Source organism: Cebidichthys violaceus, unplaced genomic scaffold, assembly GCF_023349555.1.
Source record: "Cebidichthys violaceus isolate CVI_PGR_0920_01 unplaced genomic scaffold, fCebVio1.0.p SCAF_19, whole genome shotgun sequence".
Taxonomy (NCBI): Eukaryota; Metazoa; Chordata; class Actinopteri; order Perciformes; family Stichaeidae; genus Cebidichthys; species Cebidichthys violaceus.
In genome coordinates this window covers 7,194,544-7,217,991 of record NW_027176361.1, presented here as the reverse complement: position 1 = coordinate 7,217,991, position 23,448 = coordinate 7,194,544, and the positions used below count along the sequence as shown (strand labels likewise).

At 40.9% G+C, this 23,448-nt stretch overlaps 1 protein-coding gene across 6 annotated transcripts in view; it reads left to right on the top strand.

Moving 5' to 3' along the window:
- Window positions 1-23,448, top strand: part of kcnip4a (potassium voltage-gated channel interacting protein 4a) — a 119,550-nt gene that overhangs the window by 16,932 nt on the left and 79,170 nt on the right. Inside the window, exons 1-2 of one of the 6 annotated variants that reach the window (XM_068713438.1) lie at window positions 18,696-18,972; window positions 19,339-19,479. The exons of 3 other annotated variants lie outside the window; for them this stretch is intronic. In XM_068713438.1, coding sequence (XP_068569539.1) covers window positions 19,395-19,479 — 85 coding nt within the window. In that variant the 5' untranslated portion in view covers window positions 18,696-18,972; window positions 19,339-19,394. Of the gene's footprint in view, window positions 1-18,695; window positions 19,480-23,448 lie in introns of those variants that run through there. 2 more of the 6 variants (XM_068713437.1, XM_068713436.1) reach the window with 2 other exon arrangements.

Genomic DNA, 23,448 nt, shown 5'->3' with positions numbered 1-23,448 from the left:
GTCCACGGAGTAGACGTCTGCTCTGAGAGAGCATGGAACAAATCCCTGCTGTCTCTATGAAGGAAATAATGACAAATAATGTCCAGATTTTACTGATAAGTGATACAAAGATTACATTTTTACTCAATGGGGGGGGGGACAAAAGCAACACTGTATACTGTTCCTTCATTTGATTTTATATATGCACACAGACAGACACCTTACGGTAGAGATCCTTCACTGTACTTCATGTTTACTGCCAGGAGAGGGCAGCAGCTTACAGAACAAATGTCTCATTACCATGCTAATATACATTGTTTTCTGCATTCAGAGGAGTTTATTACCATTTCCTTATATATTTGTTCCAATTTAATTATGAAGTAATTTAACGTGATTCATTTGGTAATGACAATATAACATAGGATGCATCACTGAACGTGTACATCATTTGCTGCGTCGATGAAAAACACTGAAAGAACAACACTAAGCCTGTAGACCCCGTTAATTCTTAATAATGCAACATACTGCAGCTGTTACCTGACTCAATTACAATATCGACAGCAGTGCAGTCCAATATCATCCAATACAACAACCCTGCATGACAACACTCCGCCTGAACACGTCACGTGTCCTTTTATCACTCTGATAGTGATACTGTCAAAAATTCTGTGAGTGTCTGCACTGCAGTAGTAATTCAGTGGCCCCAAATGCACTCGCTATAGCTAAGATGTGTCTCTTGCTGATGGATGGTCGACTTGAATTCTGCTTTATGATTGGACGTTCAGGACAGAGCATAGAGCATATCAGTAGCGACTATCAATCGTGGGATTTGCCAACTTGTTTTATTTTTCCTTTATTATAATAAGAACATTCATATTTTGTGCTGAAGACATGATGGAGAGCTATTTGTTTATTTGGTCTACATTGTTTGTTGTTCTGTTAAAGGAGTTTGTATTTCATTCTTGACATACATTCATTCCAAAAGAACATGCTGCTCAATGGAAGTGCAGTGCCATTGATTTCCCACCTGAGCCAGGACCCCTTCCCACCACCTTCAGACTATCGGGGACATGTCCTTCAAACAGCACAGAACTGGCCCGGAAATCAATTTATTTACTATTTTGGCCAAGTTAACAGTAATGTTATCTCATGAGGAAGTTTTAAATTTAAGGCTGCATGTGTTCCTCAATCAATTTTTTTTTTTTGTCAGACTAACCCCTCTGGCTTTTGGGAATTCTACAAACACCAGGATAACTTCACGTCTAAACCGCTTCCCCTCACTGATTTGAGTGAAATTGCTGAGTTTGTTCACAGTGTGATACCAAATCCCATGATGAGAAGTACTGCTAAAAGGACCCTTAAACCTTGAGAAATGATACTAATCACCATGATGCTCTACTTTGCAGATAATGTTCAAGATCATTAAGAGAGTCCTGGGGCGTGTGTCCTTGATGAGAGCAGTTCTCTCCAGTGCTATAGCAAGCAGTTTTTTTCTGAATGAGAAATCACAATTTGGCCTGTCGTTTTAGGTCACGCGTCTGCTTTCGGTAAAGCAACTCCCTTTTCATTTTAATCTATTTTCCCACTTGGTCAAGAGTGCAGGCCTCTGTAGATCTGAAGTGGAAATAGAAAAAGGCAATGATGGATTAAAGGGGAAGTTAAGGCAGCATGCAGCCTCTCAGATCGGAGAAAATGGGAAGAAGAGAGATTGCCATGGGACTGGCTGGCTCCGATGCAACCATGTCTCACTGTTGTCATTCATTTGATTCACATGTTGTGAAAATGGTTGCAGGAGAACGAGCGAGAGGGATCCAACAGTGATACCTTTCCCTGCCATTAATCTTATTTATAGTGCTAGCTGGTACCTGTGACAGCCAGGAAGAAAATATTGCACGTTGTTTACAACTACTGGGATCAGAGATGACGAGAGCAAATTTTGTTGAAATGCAGTGGCCAGTGTTGTTTCACATCTTTGCACATGCATAGCCTCGGATGTAATGTTAAGTTAATTCTATTCCATTGGAAACAATATATATTTTTTTCTGTCATCCTCAATCCACTCTGGCTATAAGTGTATTGTTTAATCTGTAACTATTTATTATTCATGATTTTTTGTGCAGAAAATAAGTTTATGATCATCATTGCTTTGTCATGAACGGCAGGAACGTCTTCCGCTGGTCATTGTGCAATGCAGTTAATACTCTGCCTAACAATTCTGTAAATGGCTCAAATATCACCACGCCGAAGGACACATGATTCGAGAAGCACTTTCCATTATGTCACGCAACAGTGAGCCTGCCGGTCTCTTTGTCAGACTTGGCTATGACCCTCGCCCCTCTGTTGATATACAGGGGATTAGTGGCTAACAGCCAGGGATTAGTCTGAGAATAGGCGACCCCAGCAAACCGTGTTGTTTGTAAAATACCTTTAAAGTAGCCTGTTGACAGACAATAACACTCACACTCCACCCTGTCAATTGGATACAGCTAAATGAGATGCCGGGTGGTTCTACACGTGACAGTGTGCTGGTTATCGCTGTAACCAAGCCGGGTCCTTTTGTCCAAGCTATACCAGGAGCTCATTCTACACAACGTTAATTATACATTCGTTGCCACAAGTGTTTTTCCACAGACTTGGTAACTTCTGGGAGGAGGCCATGTGTAAGCATTTGGACTGCTTTAGCCCTGAATAAAAAAACTGCGGTGAGATTGTTGTCTTAGCAAAATATCTTTGGGTTTTGGATCGTTGAATTTGTCACCTTGACACTTGGTGGGGAGTTCTCTCCATTTCCTCACATTTTATAGACACAATCATCAATTAAAACAAAAGATGAACAGATAAATCAATAATGGAAAGTAGAAGTTAGAAAATTTGATGAGCAGCAGTAGAAATCTTCCAACAACTGCTCTCTTCCCTGTTAAATTGAGCAGAAAACACACCATGGAGCTGTGAAGGTTCCTAATCTAGCTATAGACGACAACATTAGTTCTGGGAAAGTTGGTGTGAGGCTGTGAATGTCATTAATCATCAACCTCTTCTGCATAACTTATCCTGCACCTGGCCACCGTCTTCTCCTCACACGTCCTCCTTTGTCCTCTTGTCTGCTGGTGATACAGCCGTTTGCCGGTAACCTACTTCAGTCGAGTGTTTGTATTCCAGCAGCGGCCCGGGCCCCTCTATAAATAGGTTCCCCTGATTGATACCCGGTACAGTGAAACCTTGTAAGCCTTTGGCTGCCGCAGGGCAGAAATGACTTTCTTGTGTCTGTGTCACTCTGCTTTAACGCACCTGTCCCTGTCACGGTCTAATTTATCTCCCCTGTCTGTTTGTCAGGCAGCATCCAAGCAGCAGGCAAAGGTTCATTGCGAGGCCTGAAAGACCATGCAAATTCACTCACATCCCCGCCTGGGATAGCGTCTGATAAGGTGTGATGTATTTAATGTTCAACATAAAGGATAGGCATCTCCAGCCTATTGCACTGAGGTATTTCTGGATATATTGCCTTGAGTAAAGGTATTTTAAAGTGATCTGTAGCATTTGCACATTTCCTAATTAAAATAACACAATACATGTCAAATGTATTCCCAGTTCATGATATTTTTACAAAGCTTTTCTAATCACTTGAAATCAATACATTAATTATACTCCCTCACACACAGAGATATCAACATTTTGTTTCCTGCCACTGATTGGCATAAAACAAAGAACTGTATGATAAGCAGCAGTAGGAGGCTACAGAAAGTCAAACTTTCAGCATCTGCAAATCTAAGGATAGTGATGTCATAATGCAGTGTCTTCGAGCTGGCATTGTGGGTTCCCAATAAAAAATTGATTAGATTTGCCCAAGGTTTTTATTGCTCCTTCGATCAATAAAAGACAACTTTGATAGGCAACACTGCAGACTCTTAGGATATCTTCATCGCAATCTTTCATAAAATATTACTTTGAATTTTGCCATGACAAGCATGTCACATGCCATGCTAGTGACAAGTATAGAACAAGGTGTGGGCACTGTCCCAGATGGCTGCATCAACCTGTCAGTCGGAAGAAACGGAAATGAGATTGAAGTCGTACTGGGAGCATCCCACTGAAACCAACAGTGCATGTGTTTGCAGAATGGTGTTAGACTGCATCTCAGGAGTGCACATTGGAAACATTTTGACATTTACATGGCATTTTGTGATGTAAAGTTGCAAGCATATTGTAATTTTGGGACAGTTTGGATAGTTGTATAGACATGCTGTTTAATTGTCACTTCACTGAATAATGCCTCTTTAAAGGAGTGTGTTCATTCTAGCACTTTGACTTTAGCTGTTCCTCAAATTTTCAGTTATAAATTTACCAAAAGTTGTTACTGGTAATGTTGAAAAAGAAGTAGTAGATTGATTATTCTCTTGTAATCAGTTACCATGGTACCGATAATAAACTAATCTGCAATTTTGAATGTACTTTAGTAAAAATGAAAATAACCTCCCAGCAACGTTAGTGAAAGGTTAGGATAGTGACCTCCAGGGAACGTCAACCGAAGGTTAGAAAAATAACCTGCAGAGAACTTTAGCCAAAGTTACTTTACTTCATTGTTGCCAGACTGCTAGAAAACTATCAAGAGTCCACAAACTGAGCAGGAAAGACTAAAGCAGGAGTTGGTATAATGTGAAATGGAAGACTATCTGAGACAAAAGTGCAGTTAAAATACAAATTGCATTCAGGAAAGCTTTGAGAGAATAAAGGCCTTTACACACCAGGGTGGTTGTTGTTGTTGTTGTTTTTTAAGCGATTTATTCACACATAAATATGTTTTTTTAGACTGTTGTTTTTATCATCAAGTACTTTAACACAGAAGGTGAATATATTTCCTGGAGCAATGCTGATTTTTCTTAGCCAAACAACCATGTTGTGCAGAACAAACATTCAATACATACAACAAGGAGGCTCCGTGGTCTGAACCGAGACGGTAAACTTTATTACTCCTTTCAACCTTGACTAATGCAGCACATACCAAATCCACTCCTTCTGTTCTTCCATTTCACAGTGAAACCCCTAGACACTGCGTTAATATTTGCCAGTGTGAACTCAAATTCACTCGGAGCATTTCACCAAAACGAAACTCAATAGCATAGCTTACAGTAACTCAGGCTGTACAACAGTTTACTTCAGAGGGGCTGCCAGACGCTGCTCTGGGTCAATAGGATCCAAGTATACGTTCCTTTGCCTGCGTAAATGTATTTGAACCTTTTGTGGAAAAAGTGCTGCAACTGACAAAAATTCTCCTCTAGTTTGTGTGTGTGTGTGTGTGTGTGTGTGTGTGTGTGTGTGTGTGTGTGTGTGTGTGTGTGTGTGTGTGTGTGTGTGTGTGTGTGTGTGTGTGTGTGTGTGTGTGTGTGTGTGTGTGTGTGTGTGTATAAAGGCCTTCGAGAGGTTTTTAATGCTATTACCATTTGAATACTCTAAAAGCTTTATGTTCCATTACCCTGCAGTTGAGCCTGTGGGACAAGTAAGCAGGGCTGGATACTGTGGAAGTGGAAGCAAATCAGACCACTGCAGCCAAGAGAGACATCTGCGAGCAGATACATGGTGGAAAGAGTGAAGAATAGAACACAGAGAGAGACAATTGAGACCATAAAGAAGTTGAGAGAGAAAGGGAATTGTAATTAGCAGGAGAAACGTTGGAAGGGACAGATGGGGACAGTGCATGTACAGGAAAAGAGACGAAGACAGATGGCTGAAGGTGGAAGCTCTGTCCGAAAAGTGATATTTTACAGCATAAATCTGTCTGGCTGCAACAGAATGAAAACCTGCTCCTCTGAGACACAAGAGGACATTTTTGAACAGCCTGGAGTCTGCTGCAACTGATAAACCTGGACATGTTTGTTGGACGCTAACATTAGCTGATACAGGGGTACAGGTTTATTGAGATATTTCAATGGCTAACTAGACTGACTGATAATACCAAGCAACGGCTGCGGTGCTTGGCGGAAAAGGGTTTGATGAAAACACTTTCTTTTTCCTTAAAGGTGGGTGCTGAAAGAAACAATGTTTTGATACCAGTTCGGAAATTATAGGACATATTGGCATTATTATTGGAACATTTCAACCAATACTGAGCCCTATATTGAAATTACATCTTAAATTTAAGTCAGACTGAAATGCACTTGATCAGTTTCCCTTGAGACACCAGCCAGTGCCTTGTGCCTTGAACGACCTTTGAGAATTACTTTTCTTATTCTGTGAAAGAAAGCTCACTTCATCTTTGTGTCACAGTGAAGGTCCTTTTCTTGCTGTACAACTGTAAATTGGTGTCTTATTAGTTCCTTGGTTGCATCAACCCGATCCAGAACATTCTTTGTCAATGGAATTTCTAGGTTTTCTCACTTTCACAGATAACAAGGTTAGGAATTTCTCACCCATGCAGCTACACATTAAGGGCAACCTCTATATTTGCTGCTCCACTAATGGCACCCGTCCTATTAGTTCTCGCTTGAGGGAAAAACCAGGAGTATCAGTGCTCCCAGTGGACGAGGCCTGTCCTTCTTAAGTAACTGTTGTAGTTTGTGCAAGTCGGTCCGTCGGCAGACGTGCACACTGCAGAAATTGGGTCAACAAACCACACCAGGCCTACTACAAGAAACCAAACAAAATGAGGTCATGGAAAAGAGAAGGCTCTGAGCTGGCCTGCAGAGCTTTTTAGCATGGCACAATATACGCTTTGTTATGACAGTTAACTCCGTCTTAACACTAACAGAGTCACTCGCTAGAATAAATTGTCTGCCTGAGTTCTTGCTGTGTGTTTGTTTGACATTAAGGTGAAGTAACGGCACCTATTTTGGAGTAATAGTTCTTGTTCATTACACTCAGGCTGTAGTGTACAAGCCTGGATTGGTGCAACTTGTTCAGTATCTTTCAATTATTGAATTGACTGTTAGATCATCAAAGAGATTAGTAACATTCAGTACATTGCTTACGTCCAGACGCATGCAAACAGTGCTTTTTTTAATTAAAAAAACATGCATTTACAGGAACCACGAGTTGAGGAAATTACATCTTTTTGTAAAACAGAGAACATTAGCTCACCACAAAACTGCCTTGTGATGCATTTTCTCATACTTCGAGGAGTGCTTACTGGCAATCCACTTCTACTGATGAATTTCTAACATGATTGCGTTCCAATAATTGCGGTGGTAATGATCATTTGTAATGCATGGTGGTGGATGTAATTTGCCTATTCCCAGGCCAGCAACTAAGTTGTTTTATTTTTCTCATCGTCAAGGCAGTCATTCAGTAAATAGCTTTTTACAAGAGGGAATAGTGTTGTGCCCCCTGGTGTAAAAAGGTTCAAGGGAAGACTTCATGTGTAGCTGCAGAGTAAGTGAATTAAAAGTTTGTTGTTCGGATGACCATATTACCTTCCTGCCACATCCCAATTCCTCTGTGCAGCTTTTATAGGCACACAGTTGTTTACCTGTCACTTATTGTAACCTCTGAAATAATCTTATTTCAAGAACCACCTTATAGTATACATTTATATAATAACGTTTCTATAATCTGAGACTGGCATGGAATGTATTTCACATCTTAAAAACAAAGAAGAAACCAGAGCTGGTATCTGTGAGGTGGGAGGTTGATACTCTTATTTGCTGAGTGTGTTTTTGCTCTGGGCTGGTTAATGATACAGGCAACTATACGCCAAATCCTAATTGTTCCCTGGGGACTCTGAGTGACTTTACTTGTGATGTAATGGGAACTGTAATTTGAAACTGCTGTGTGGATTGTCATGTAATTCGTACAGACATTAATGTCCCCCACAGGACGAATTGTAATAACTTTGGTGATCCTCCGACTTTTTCCTCTATTGCCATCATTAAGTTAAATTTTTATATTTTTTCCAATAGTATTGACATTCCTATCAGCTTCAGCAGTGCATTGTATTTAGTGCTTCAGATGATGGAATACCCAAAACTAAAATGTGATCAAGCTAAACATCTTCATGTCAGCATTGTTGTTGGCTTTTAGCTAAAAACAGTCTTACAAAGCCTTTGACATGAGAGTAGACTCAAAACAAAGTAAAACAAATGGATATAGCATTTCCACACATCATCTGCACTTAGGGTTTTATTTAGTGTCTTTCATCAGCATGTTAACAAGGACTCTACCCCCTTATTGGCTCCATTTACCCACATTTACTGCTCCTGGGAGACTGAGGAAAAGGCTGATTGGCTCCTACTCAGTAAGATTTACACAACCAACTGCCATATGATGACCATAGACAACTAGAGTTGTGCAATTATTTGAAAATGTATCAAAGCAACAATATTTTAAACAAGTATTTTCAAATCTTGAGAATGAGCTGTTTGTGTTCCTTTTGAGGAAAAGGTTTCTTAAACAAACTGATCAGCATGCAGAGTGCCTGGCAGTATTTCAAGATCGATGCACTAGAAAAATTGTGATTTTATTCAAACCCAAGACCCTTATCTAACTCCACAATATCAACAACAGGTGAGCATTTTCAGGCTGAAAATTTAAATGTGGAACTAAAGCTGTTTCCTCCTGTATCACAATTCATACCAATGTCAGTGTTGGACAAAAGGAATGCAGGAAGTCAGTCAGACGTACCCTGAATCCTTCGGACATTGAATATATTATGAAATTCAGTATGTTATCCTTTTGGCTTTATCTGAATTTTCTTTCTTGTGTTTTGGCTTATGATTATTTCCAAAACAATATTTCTTGTTGCTAAATTGTAAATTCAGCTCTATTTTAAATAGAAGCATCATTCCACAGTATATAACCATAATTCATCTCCCAGAAGATGTGTTGAGGTTCACGATGTCTGTGACTTTAGTGTGCCATCATATTTGAAGACCCGGCTGGCCTGAGGAACAGTAAATAGGGAGGCTGACACGTTCCAGATCATTATTGTTTTTGCTCTCCGTGAAAGCGTACGCTGACCCCTCGCTCAATCAAACTGAGTGAGGGGAGTATGAGGAGTTCATTACTGTCCCTGGGCGAGATGTTTTCATTACTCAGATATATTGTGATTTCTTTCCTATTTCCTTTTATCGTTCTCTCTTTCCTCTTATTACCACCCTTCAATGTCAGAAATGTACTCAGATTTTAAATGTCACCAGAAATCCCCAAAACCCTCAAACTCTCAGGGAACGGGGAAAAAGCTGCAACTAAGATTTTCTGAGTTCGTAAAGATGAGCAACATCTTTGACATTAGTAGATATGAGTATTAGTTGTCACTCTTTTTTTCTACTTGTATGTATGTATTTTATGGAAGCCTCATATTTTTTCCTGATCCATTCTCTTTCTCTGTGCTGCTCTAATGAGGTCCCTTTCCTTTCTATCGAATGCACAATTTATTTAAACACTTCTGGAGCCGTTTCTTTTAAAAGCCTTTGCTTTCTTGCTGAGAATACAACGAAAATGACATGGAAACAAGTAAGGAAACGTAATCATTATTGCACACTCATTAAATGAACAGTACCAATAGGTAAAAACAAATTATAGTTGAACTTGCTTGCTTATTTGCCTGGTTAGATTAAGTTCTAATGAGATTTCCATTTGAATTTACGTGCACAAATAATATGCTTGAATTATAGGCATTATAATTGGATTCATTTAATTACAAATCAAGTAATCTCAGTCTGACTGTATGAGTGTATCTACGTGGGTTTGTCCCTTGTATAACTGTTCTTACCCATAACATGATGGGTGTATTGCTGGAGACCCAAGGCAAAGCTTTTTTTGAATTTGGTGCAATTTGGACATGTGATACATTAAATATTGATAAACCGTATTAATATACATATGAACAGTGCTCTGTTGAGTGGTGGGGGCGGGGCTTCAATGACGTTCGCTAAGTTTATTTCACCGATATTTCTGACTGCCAGTGACCATGACTTGGGTGTGGTTTTTCAAGGGCGCGTCCAGTAATTTGAGGGCCACAGGTAAACGCGGTCTCACTTTTCACCTTTCTCTAACTAGGAACGTTTGTATAAGCAGTGGTAGAAGACGAAGGCCTGAAGTAAAGTAAAACTTAACTGAAGTAAAACTATTAATTGTTACTACCGCACTGTAAAAGTCCTTCACTTCAAGTAAAGAGTGAAAGAGTCATTTTAAGAACTATGTACTTTAATTTAGTCTTTTCAAGTTGGAGAATTGAATTCTAATATGTTGCTGGCTAGTTTAATGAATAATAATGTATCATATTTTAATTGTTATATCTTGTGAGTCAAATCTGAATCTGGAACGTTTCTCTGTTGGGTAAATGTATTCGTTGGCCAAGGAATTGGCCCCTTCCGAATGGGCACATGCTCTCAACGGACGCTGCAATAGTGTTGATCAAAATAGAGGGTCATTACACCAGAGGTGTGAGCGTGGTTAGATCTGGCCTCATTACGTCACATGTACTGTATGTGTATGTGCCGGTGTGGCCCGTCTAGCTGTTAGATTTCATACCTTTTTTTCTGTTCAATGGTGGTTCCTCAACTGGAAAAGACTCAAGTGCCATACTATAAAGAGAGCAGTTTAGGGATGCAGATTATTGTATTGATTAATAATTAATTGTTTTGTCTAAAAGTCATCAGCAAACACTGAAAAATGTCTTGTATAATCTCTGAGTCGATGGCCACATATTCAAATTGCTTACCAAAATTTAAAGTTATGAGTCAAATATGACAAAGAAAACTGTCAAATCTGCAAATTTGAGGAACTAGAACAAGATGTTTGGCTTTTTAGCTTGAAATATGACTGAATCTATTAATCAGTAATAAAAACTAACGGACTAATTGTTTCAGCTCTAGTGGACTCGCTCACAAACTCAGTCCTGTTCATTTGCATTCTATGAATAAGTTAAGCTTTGTCTGTCCCCCCCGCCCCCCCGGTTTGTTTTATGATATGGTAGGTTATAATGTGGAGTTCCTGGTGGGTGAAATGGGCTTTGGCGAGTTTGGACATTCACCATTTTATGTAGATCACGTAAAGTAGAATGATTTCATAAGCACTTGGTTCCGTCATAACTTTTTAGTGCTTTAGAATGTTTGCTAACACCCCCCATAATCGTTAAAGAGCGCTCACCACTACTAAACGCTGCTCTCTGTTGGGTGAACCTTCAAGCATTAGCATCACCGATCAGTGAAGTTCTCTAACAGGTCACCTGCATGCATTATCAAGCTACAGGGGCCATGCATTAACTTCTTTGCCCTCACTTTATAAGATAGACAGCATGCTCTTCCGTTTGATAAGCCCTCCAATTACACAGAAGGTCAACCGCTCTGCTCACAGATGTAGGCTGAGCTGTGGAAGAGCTGTCTTCGGTTCAGAGCACTTGAGACGCTCCAGGCTTTGCCTCTGTTCAGAGACGGAGTTGCAGCCTAAGTGGTCGAAATCAGATGTTTTCCCTTGTGTATCATACAGATAGCATTACTTAATGACGTTAGAACAGCACATTGTGTCCGACATTTTCTTCTCTGATTTCGTCCATTTTCACATGGAGTCAAAAATCTGATACATGCGCAATCTAAAAAGTCATTCGAATTCATACAACTTTAATGTCCCCTCAGGACGGTCACAATCCCACAGCGGCGCCCTAACATACACACTGTTGGCAGTAGTGAGCATGAAGGACGTTGTTTAAAGGAGAGATAATGAGGTGTTGGACCTCCATGAGGGTTTTGGGAAATGCTTCAAGCTGAATTCAAAGTGCCTATCATAACCGTGTTTCGAATGCATATCAAAAGAAATGACTGAACAGGATCACAGGTGAATGTTGCTGCAATGTCACTGCAAACCTAAGAGCCTTGGGGAATGGTTCAGCCATCTAATGAATTTAACAAAAGAAACCTTTGTGGTTTATTTTGGTCACGTAACCTTTTCAGATTGGTATTGGATAGTAGCTACACTGAAATCATAATGTGTGAAACAAAAAGAAACGCAATAACCGATCAGAATTGAGCAATAAGTCTTGCAGTGGGGAAGCAGCTTTCGTCAGCAGGCATTAATACAATACCTGGTGTCCTTTTGAAAAAGAGCTGGAAGTTGATTTGCCTATGTTGGAGCCAGCAATTCAAATGCAAGTGGGAATAAATAAACCATTGATGTTTGAAGTGGAGCTGGTCCATCTCACTCCGTTGGGTTAGTTTCTCAGAACATAATTCCAGGCCCCCCTCTCAGCTGCATGTGAACGGACATACAAAGCCAGTTAGCTTTATCAGTGTTTCGTTCGAGGGCCTTCATCTCCCCAAATAGCCCCAGCCAGGGTGTCTATGAAACGTCACCATTGCATCGGAGGAGTAATGACGGAGGTATACAGTACTGTGTTCTCACTTGGAGGAACGTGAGATTGCATTTCAGGTTTGTGCTGTTATAAGTATCCCATCAGCAGATTCATAATGAAGGGGATTTTATCTTCTGTAATGACCTTTTCAAAACGCCCGATTCTAAAGAATGGTAATGAATGCCAATGACGAAGTGACTGCAGTGAGGATCCTGGTAAGCATTTAGAGAAAGCGACATTTTCAAGACTGCCATATGTTCAGTATGACGATCCATTACTCTGTTGCAGCACGGAGTATTCACACGCTGCATCAGAGTGGTCTGTAAAGTGCATACAACTGTGAATGGATTTCAATGTGAGGAGGCATCCCATATGCTTTTCAGCATTACCCTAAGGGAACAATTGTGCTAACATTAGTACACTGATGTCATAAGCAATTCATTACTGTCCTCGGATATCGACCCGGCTCTCATCTGCAGTGACACCCTGCATTGTCACAGCTACCGCTAACGTTATGATTCAGAACAGCACTGTGTTGTTTTACATTATCTCAAAATGGGTCTTATCAGCAGCATTTTAGGACACATTATGTGTGGAAGTCCAAGTATGCTTTCATAAATGCTTCTTCTTGGGCTGTAGGAAATCCTAATTACCATTTCTTTCCATTTCCTGACATTTTATAGAACAATCGAGAAAAATAATCTGATTTATTAGCAATAAAAATAATGTTTAGTTGCAGTTATATGTTTGATTTACTTTATAAATCTAAAGAAGTGTGCTGAAATAAGAATTAATAAAAAATACATGAACATGGTAATACTAGCACAAGCTGTTGTCTTTCTGCTGAGTTAGTCTTGGTAATGAAGAATTATTCATCACTACTCATTGGTTGGTTTTTGGTACCTGGTATTGTTTGAACCCAGACAGGCTGAAACGGGAATCCTGCTTTGATTTGAGTCCAGCCTTTCATGTTTTATTCCCAGAATGCAAACTTGATCTGCCGATGAAGATGCAGCATTAATTGTTTCATGGAGCACTTTATCATCACTAACGCCAAAGATCCCCTCAGACGTTGTTGTTGGTTTTTTTCCTCCTAATATGCTCTTAACAAATCGGCTAACCTTTTTCCTAATGACAGCTTAGCAAAATCGATCAACCTTTTTTTCCTAATGACAGCATCTGTGTGCTTTATCTCCATAAAGGTTGCTATAGCAGCCGTTTGACTTGATAGCTTTCGAGTGTCCTACATCTCCAGAGGCAGAGCTCTGCTCTTTGTTCCCTGTTGGTTGCACAATGCAGACCGACTGTTTCAAGCCAGTTAGTCTAGAAAACCTTTACTTGTAAATTTCTGACATTGAGAAACTCCAAAAAAATCTTCAGATGACTTGAGGCTTTTACAACAATTCAGCGTTTTTAGACTTTGGCAGTTGTATTACGCCTTTGAGCAAAACCATAATCTTCATGTGGGGAAAAGAGAGCTGCACTGCACCCATCCCCTGATTTTATTGGGTTTGCCCTGACACAAAGTATGAGCCAGGCATGAATGTGAAACCCCACAGCTCACTCATTCTTTCCTTTACAAGAGGATTTAAAAAAAAGAAAAAAGGAAAAAGCTGTACTTCATGTTGATAAGGCAATGCGGTCATTTATGGCCAGGTGCTAAGGTTTTATTTCTTTCCCGCTGCATATGATTGATGTTTTAACTGCCTCTGTTGAAGTGATATGGATTCAGATCTCATTGCGAATGAACATTCTGACCACTTTCCAAGATATTTATTAATTTATTTGTTATTTTATCCTCTGACTGTCTGCCTCTCTGCTGTGAGAATGTCCCATTTCACTGTCATTGTGCATGTTTGGCGATGCTGCATCATATTACCACCTTACCATCTTTTGAGGCTCGTGAAATTGTGTATGCAGTAAGCAATTCTGGGCCGAGAGCCCAGACTTAACTGTCCTATCAGAAATTGAATGCATCACCCTTAGTCTTCAGTATATCTACTGTTTCCAGTTATTTCCCCCCTCACTCTTGAAATCATCTGCAGCAGGAATGTTAATGCAGGACATTCTCTGGGGATTTATTCCTACATAAAACCGTAAACAGAACTGATGCCGTTATAGTCTCCTCACAGCTTTCTACTTACTCAGCAGAATGTCCACTATTGAAGCATGGTGAATCAAGTTGAGGGGCTTTTGTTTAATTGCATGTTTTTCTTGGTTGTGCTTGGGAGCTGGACCAGTTTTTATGTACACATTGGCTTTTGTGATCATGACAGTGTTGCTTTTAATATGGATGCAAGCTTAACAGTTTTTCCTTGCAGTCACCTATTTGACGAAGGTGGAAGTTTGCCATTTTAAATATTTAAATTAGCACTGAAACAAATAGTCTTAATCGACAATTAACTGTTAACGAGTTTTGCGAGGTTTGTTTTAGATGCAGACGACCAAACTGCTCAACAAAGCTGCAAATATTAATGATTTAGAAACTTGACGCATCGTGTGTGATTGTACATTGGGAGAACACTTAGGTCACATTACTAACAACTGTATTAATATGCTCGGTCCATGAGAGGTAACTGTCGAGGACAAGGTCCACTAACTTTGCCTTTTTGGCATTTTTTACTTTAAAATGTAACCCTTTCAATTCAAATATCATGATCAATAACATCAGATTCGGTATGAGGTTCCTGTACTGTGCTGATGACGTATTCACGTTTTCTCTGCTCGCCAAAACTCAGCCGAGCTGGCTGTTGGTACTGAATACTGCAGATATTGTTCATCTCTGTGTGCATGCTGGTGTTCAGCGATACGTTCAGGTACTGGAGGACATTACACTCGGTGCCTGTCTAATGAGCCTGCAGATACTGTGCCTGCAGGGTTTGACAAGGCAGACTTTTGTAGCTGTGCTGTTAATGAGTTTTCTTGTGACGTTGACTTGATGGAAATAACAGTTTAATCGTCTCCATTCATTTTTCATGTCTGCTTCTCCCATGGAGCAAATAATAGAAGTGTTTTTTGATAGAATACTAACAAATATTTAATAGAAAGTAGAATCATTCTCCCTGAAATAAAAGCATTTCATAATTCACGAGTCACAAACAACTAAATTGCAATGGTTAATACATGAGAGTCAATACAATATTGCTTTACATCCATTCAATACCTGCACAAGCTGTTAACATGCTCAATCCTTTATGGGCAACCTTCATTAGGGGCAAGAAAACCCCCAAAATGTAGACATTTGAATAAGGTAGAGGTAGTCTTTGGTAAATATAGTACAAATCTGACATGTCTAAGTCTGGCCAGTTGACAGCGGACAGTGTCCTGCACCACTCCAACAACTTTCCAAACCTTTTTCTGGATATTGTCAAGCAGGGGTAAGGTGAGTAGGTGGAGCACTTATCCGGCGCAGTGAAGCACACTCCACTGCAGACGGTGCGTTATAGATTGTGGCTCAGCTCTTGATGTTCAATTTAGTGGCCACATTCCCCGAAGCTCCCAGTTGCTGGCCTGCACTGATGGAGATGTATCATGCACTTTGATTTCAAAGATTCAAAGGCAGTTTTTCATGGTGTCACAGCAGAGCTAGCTTCCGTGTAGATTTCTGATTTCCATCTTGCGGTTTGTTTATTTAATGGCAGACATTTTACTGCTGTTTAGCATTTATACACTTAGCAGAAGATGTCTATGGTAGTAAATATTGCCCCCATGTTTGACGACAAGCTGCTCTCTGCAGTTTTACAGCCGATCAAGCTGCTTTCACACAGGAGGGGGGGGGGGAGCTCTCGGTGGTAATGGTGGCTCTCACCCCCGGCACCTGCAGTTACTGTTTTCTAGATGGATCAATATATCTGTCAACTTCTCCCTGAGTGGAGCCTATTTCATGTCCCTCCTGTCGTTGCTGCAGGGTGCAACATGAAAAAGCTCATGTTCCATCAAAGTCTGGAAAGACTGAAAAGTTTCTTTGGGACTTTTTATTCTAGAATGAGCTTCAGAGGGGTAAGCTTCAAAGAGGGTTTTAAAGACAAATTGACTTTTTTTAATATTCTACTGTGCACTACTTTTGATTTTTAATTCCGTTCAGGAACATAGGTGAAATCAGTCCACACTTAACCAAGTAAAGTCGTCTGGTAGGTTTAAGGAGTGTCTCGACAAATTATTCTGCATCGGGTTTAAAAATACTTTCACTGTGCTTTGATGCTTTACTAGCTACAATCTAGATTGCATTTCATGTTTCGAATATGATCATTAATTCTTAAATTCTGAGTTTGTGCCTTCACTCAAACCTGAAAGTATAAACCCTCTTTGAGCAGCAGATATCATTTGCACATTTAAGATTTGTCTTAAACTTAACCACACATCCTTCAAAGATTTCAGCGTCTGTGTTTGTGTTGACCCCAGCCTCCTTATCACTTTTTGTTTTGCCTCAACCATACTCATTAAGGTAAACATGACTCATGTTCAGAGATTTTCCTGACTGTATATGGACTTGGAATGTGGTGATATGTCCCACACATCATCACTTCACACTCAAGGGGGAGGCCTTGAGAGTGTCGGCTTGAAGGAAAAAAGTGTGACTTTTAGTTAAATGCTCTGTTTCCTAGAAGCAAATTGTTAGTTTGGTCAGTGTTAGTTTGCCAATCACTCATGTGAGCAGTACGCCATCTGTTCACTTCAGAACAAGCGAGGTGGCAAACCTCATTGGATTCAGTTTGTCCTGGACAGTTGTCTCCTGAAAATACTCCAGCGTAGCTGCTCCCAGGTGGCTGTATGAATATAACTCGTCAATGTGTTTGTTTATCGGAAACATGGATGGAAATGGAAAGCAGGGACTGGATGACAGGAGATGGCGTCGCACACATGTTGAACTTAAGTGTTCTCAGGGGTTTGGTGGGTGGAATATGGACCGAATGAAATTCTGCAAGTGTGTATGCACAGAAACAGACAGAACACACACTTGGGGATATCGCGAGTGTCCTAATTGTTTGTTGAACTGTAAAGCTGTCTGTAGGAGCAACTGTTGCAGCCATGCCCTAATGGTGTGAACACGGCATTAGAAGACCGAGCTGAAGGTTAGTGTGTCAGCTTGTCTGGTGGGAGGGGCTTAGGACAGAGACGGGGGAGCTGCACTGCAAGGGCAATTTTTTTTTTAGATTTGCTTTTTCCAGAACACTGCCTACCCTGGGGTACCACTTGAATTACCTTATGCTAGCGAGCTTGATATGATAAAACGTTATTTCAGCCAGAAAAAAAAGCAACTTTTCTGCGAACAACTGCAAAACAATTTTAAATGTCATTGTATATGTGTATGTTATGTCCCCTGCCAAAGTCTATGAAAGAAAGTCATGTCGCAAAGGCACTGCTACGCCCCACAGGTACCTCGTAAATTGTTCACCTAATTGAGACACTGTTCTAGTTCTCTGTGCTGCCCGACCCAGTAAGAATTTTCACACAGTACTTCAAGTCCTTGAAGTCTTTACTTTTTTGTATTCCTGCCTGTGGAACCATCCCCTCACTGCTTGTGTGTGTGTGTGTGTGTGTGTGTGTGTGTGTGTGTGTGTGTGTGTGTGTGTGTGTGTGTGTGTGTGTGTGTGTGTGTGTGTGTGTGTGTGTGTGTGTGTGTGTGTGTGTGTGTGTGTGTGTGCTGACAAGAACTCCAAGGTCGGGGGCTGTAAAGGATTCACCAAAATAGACCTGCTTTCTGCCTGGTAACCTGTGGAATATCAACCCTGTTTCAGTGCAAATTTAAGCCCAATCTTATTTTATACCTGTGCCTGTCAGCCTGATGGACGTGTAATAATGAGAAAAAGCGAACAAGTCAGTGTTTTCTTAGGCAAATTTACTGCAGTAATACGAGTGGAGCCGGTTAAAGGTTTGAGGTAATGACAGGCGTTTCAGATGGCAGAGCTTGGCATTGATAGATGAGTGCAATTGAGGTACAGTGTGGGCTAATTAGTGGAGAAGATGATGCACTTGGTTGGTCCTAATGTCCTCACAGACACTGGGAGTAGCCTGTCAATCATTATTAGTACTGACCTTGACATTTGCTCGCAGGAAATCTCACAAACAGTGGCTCCACAGCTTTTCTCTCGACCCTTCCTTTGTCTGTGGACTTTTTTATTTTTATTTTTACACTGCATTTATCACTCCCTCAACCACGTACCTCTCAAGAGTCCATGTTTTACCATTAACGTTGTCCATTGCTGTCACTCATTGTTTAATCCTTCAATTACACATGATGCGGCGGGCCCATAACGTACGGTCATTGCGGATTCATTGGTGGACACTTTCCCCTTAATTCTCCTTTTATATATCTCCTCCTCCTTGTGTGCTTTCTATTTCTCCTCTTCTTCTCCTCCTCCTCCTTCTCTCGGGCCAATCAGACCACACCTCCATGGCAACCGTCAGTGAGTGTAAAACATCCACAGATGGTGCCGAGTAGAGCGAGCAGCAGGCACACTACGAGATCAAGTGTGGGAGTGTGTGTTTGTTTGTGTGTCTGAGAGAGACCGATACAGAGACTCATTGGATAACCACTGTATTGTGAAGCCAACAGGGTTTTCTCTTTGTAACACAGAAGAAGAGTAGGAGCGTGTTTGCTCAGAGGAGTTGCAGGAAAAGTCTGAAGAGAAGGAGTGAGTTGTGGGAGGAAGAAAAAAAAAAAGAGACTGAGAGAAGCCCCCAACCTTCCCAAGAGAGCAGGAGGTAAACCACTGGTAAGCAAATATTAATGACCTGACAAAAGAAAAGCGTACAACATCAGGCAGCTCACCCTGGAGCCGCTAAAGCCCAGACACACACACACACACACACACACACACACACACACACACACACACACACACACACACACACACACACACACACACACACACGCACACATGCACACACGTGAGCCCCCATGTCACTGCTCTCCACTCACTCATGATCGTTGCTCCCGCCACACGCAGACACAAGGGCCACGCTGACACCACCAGAGGAAAGGAGGAGAGAAGAGGACACTTGTCCTGTCACAGGACTTTGTCAAAGTAAAAGTCTTCCTTGGATTGTTTTTTTTTTTTTTTTTTTTTTTAACCCTGAAGCGAGGGCTCTCCATTTGTGCTGACCTTTCCAAGCACCCTCCCTCCAAGGAGCAAAGATGAGCTGCAGGAAAAGGTGCAAGCGGGAGATCTTCAAGTTCGCACAGTACCTGTACAGACTTGTCACCGGCACGCTTAACACCGGTAAGGCTCCTCGGGGACTCTGAGAGGCTCCCTCCTGTGTTTCCATTTGCGGGTGATTCCCTTAAATCTGCAGAGATTGTGGTGTTATCCTTTTGGCAGTTTGGTCGAACTTCTCCACTTGATTCCTGTTTTGATCAAATTGGCTCATTGCAAAGTTAATATTGGAGACATGGGGCTGAGTTAGGACATTTTCAAACCATCAATGCCTCACAGTATTTATGACGTGTGTACATTTATGCCTGCAAACCCTGCTAGAGCACTGTGAGGATTTCCAGAGTGTGCTTGAATTGATTACCTTCTCTGCATTATAATTTGTGTCAGTGTGTGTGTGTGTGTGTGTGTGTGTATGAGAGTACAGTTTGATGAAAAAAAGTAAAAAATCAGACAGCTTCTTGCGCAGTCTTTGGTTTTCAAATGTAAATGTATTCAAGCATTTGACATTGGGTCTGCAAGCTCTGTCTGGCAGTCATCATGCTTCTAGTACCTAAATCATTTTAAACATCGTAGATGTTTCAGATTTTCTTAAAAGTATGTAGTAAAAAACACAACCATGATGTAGAGTACTATTGTAATGCAGAATCCTTCTGAAATCCTCCCCAGATGCAGAAATTGTTGAATACTTTGTACGCACACAGCATTTTTTTTATTCAGTATTTCTGTATCTGTATCATGCTGCAAAGAAGGATAGATTTTGTTTCCCTTTTGTTCCACACACACACACTAAGAGCCCTTCTAATAGGATAGATAGACTCTATGGTACTAACAATATTAAATCTGGGATTATAGTGGATTACCACCTGATTACTCCATGAGAAGTTCAATACAGGATAAGGTTAGCAGCAGCAGCAGCATATTCTGATATCTGGCACATATTACTGGTATGCATCAAACTAGGGCTAAGGATTATTTGCATACGTGATTAAGGCTGCGTTGCTATTGCTTATCCTTGGACCATACAGTGCAGTGTGTGCCTTTTTTGTTTATACAGTACTGGTGAGCGCTACAGATGATGTGACTACACTAGTGGCAAACATTGACACCCTTGCCTTCCATGGCTCTTGTTTCACTCGTGGATTAACTTCGCTGTCAAGTAAAATGTTGATTATCACGTTGCATGGGCGAGATGGTGCGAAGCCCCAGAGAGGTGCCACATGAGCATGCTAATGAATTCCAACATGTTTCTCTACATGCGAGACTTGCAATGTATTTTTTCTAACACTGGCTCCTTCCTACTTGTTGTATGTAGGAAAAAAACACATTGAATAAAGGGGGACTATTCTCATTCAGTAGAGGATAATTCCATACTTCCATGGCCTACTACCGTCTCCTTGACCTCAGAGACAGAGTGGAAGCGTGGAGGTAAGGGGGGAATGGGAGGCAGTTATCAAAGGGGCAGCCCTATGAAAGGTGTAGATCGTACCAATGAGTAAAGCACGTGGGAGATACCAAGCATGGAGAAATCCATCTACTGTGTCTGCCCAAAGGAGCATGCTGTTGGTTACCATAGCTACCAGCAGATCGTTTAGGTCGCATTGCAATTCCCATGGTATTAACTTGATGAGTATAGTATATTCGGTAGTGATTTCCTTTAGTGTCGTCATAGGTTTGGTTGATCTTCATACTGCGCTGTAGGCTACAGTGTTTGTTTGGGTGCAAAATGGCCTTTAATGTCGGTGTCCTTATTAATTATTGATCCTGTTAAATACAAGGCTGGACATATTTCCCTGTGGACAAACGCAATTACTGTACGTGTGCTGAGTAAGAGAAACATTCTTTATTTATTGGCCACATTGTCTGAAGAATATTAGTTTGGTTGGTAAATTATGAATCTCAGGACAAAAGAAAACTTCAACCGGCACTACTGGAGCCTGTTTTCAATCTTTGGAAGCCACAAGAGGATAACCTCAAATGCCAGCTGTCAGCATATGAGGCAAACTTTGATGTTGGTGCATTAAACCTATGTTTGGGACACATTGTACAACTACAACCTTTGTGACCAAAAATTAGAGCAAGACATTACGCTTACACAATTCCGAAAGCCATTAGCAGTCATTCATGAGAGAATGTCTGGTTGAGTGGATCCATTGCTCCATGAACACCATATTAACTTATCTTACACAGCCTGTGCAGCAGATTAATATAAATGGAGTTTGACCACAGCGATGCTGGCTCTCCCATATTTGGGTGACCGCGGGAAGAGAATGATAGATGGAGTCAGTTAAAAGACCATTTTAATTGAGATGTCCTAGAAGAGCCTCACCGTCATTGATCACTTGCCAAGGCCAGCAAAAACACGTAGTGTGATGTAGATGATGATGTGCGTGATGTAACACAACAGACCTGGACAGATTGAGCTGTACATCACATCTGTAATGTCGTGAATGCTTTTTGTCCACACAAGCTTTTTCTTGATATAGCGCAAGATCTATCTACAAGATCCTCTAATAACAAGATGTATGTTTAAGGTCCAATTTTGACCCCATTACCCTTGTATACACGGAAACATTTCTAGCACTGATGTGACGTTATAGTCCAAAGATAATTCATCTGATTTCTTCAAAGAGCACAGAAACTCATTTATTATTGTGTATTGCAACTGGTTTGGAGATGCAGCAAAGAGAGTAGGCCACCATTTGTATTCAAGCCACCAGTGCTGCCCAGTAGGCCTTGAATTTTCCCACTGTAGTGGAAAAAAAGAGAGGAAATAAATCTTACAGGTTATAAATCTAAACAGCAGTGTCAGCATATATGCAATACATTGGAAGGCAGGAAGTTATTTGTTGCACACACCAGTGAAAATCTTCATCTATTCCAACATTTCCAACGCAGCCTCTGTGACGGATGAGCAGAGAGAGCTACCAGTCCACCAGCGTATCCATCAGGATCATTTAGACGTCTTAAAGCTGGGTGATTGATGCTGCTAACTTCTAAGTGACACATTTTCAATGTCCATTCTTTATGCAGTCAGCACCACTGGTTGTGCAGTGAGACTGCTTTGAACAAGTCTGTTTTTTTTAACCTCTGCAACTGGATCACTTTGTATTACACTATTTCCTCTGGAGCAACGCTGTTTTGAATCTTTCAGTGCATCTTCACTGATTGCCTCTTCCCTCAGTGTTTGGCTGTAAGGCGTCTGAGCTTCTGTAATGCATCATCATTTTTTTTCTCATCGGCACAGGCTCACATGCACGTATCTGAGTCCAGGCTTATTGTAAGAATTGTATGTATTGAAATCACAATACCTCAAGACCCTCTGCACTCACTTTTTATAAAAAAAAAACCAAGCAAACAAAATGGTTTGCTTTGTATCCCTTTTCTTTGTGCTATCAAAGCTTTGATGAGCCTCTGTGAGCATTTTACCTGCTTTTATTGATTTCTAGGGTTAGATTCAGCTTGTCAATGCGGTAGTTTTTTGCTCAGTGGTAATACATATTTCCTTGTCCTTGTTCTTCGTAATGGAACAATGTGGAATGACTGTAATGTCTCTGAGCTTTCAAATCATTATATATTGGTTGCGCAGGGATGCAGTAAATGCCAAATGAGCATTTGTTTCTTCCCTCAAGATGTTTCATTTTTATTGCTAAATCACCTAAATGGGATTTTTTTGTTTGTTTCTCAACAGTGCACTACTCCACTACTATTTGTTTCTGAATTTTGTGTATACCCGTTCAGTTCCATCCATTCCTTAATGACAGCGTAGTGAGACAGCTTGTCTGGGTCAGGACTGCAGGGGCAACAGGGCAAGCAGAAAGATGCCTACGGCCTTTCTCCTGGATTTTTTTGCCAGCTTTCCTTCAGCACTGAAAGGTCATTTTTGAGATGTTCTTGTCCCAGCTTGCCCTGGGTCAACCATGGGTCTTCTTCCAAAACAGTCCACTTCCCCCCCCAAAGGAACTTTCCTCAAATAGTTTCTTTTTGGAGGAGATGTGGCTTGAGTTCAAGGTCCTTTGAGACAATGTAGTCCGAAAA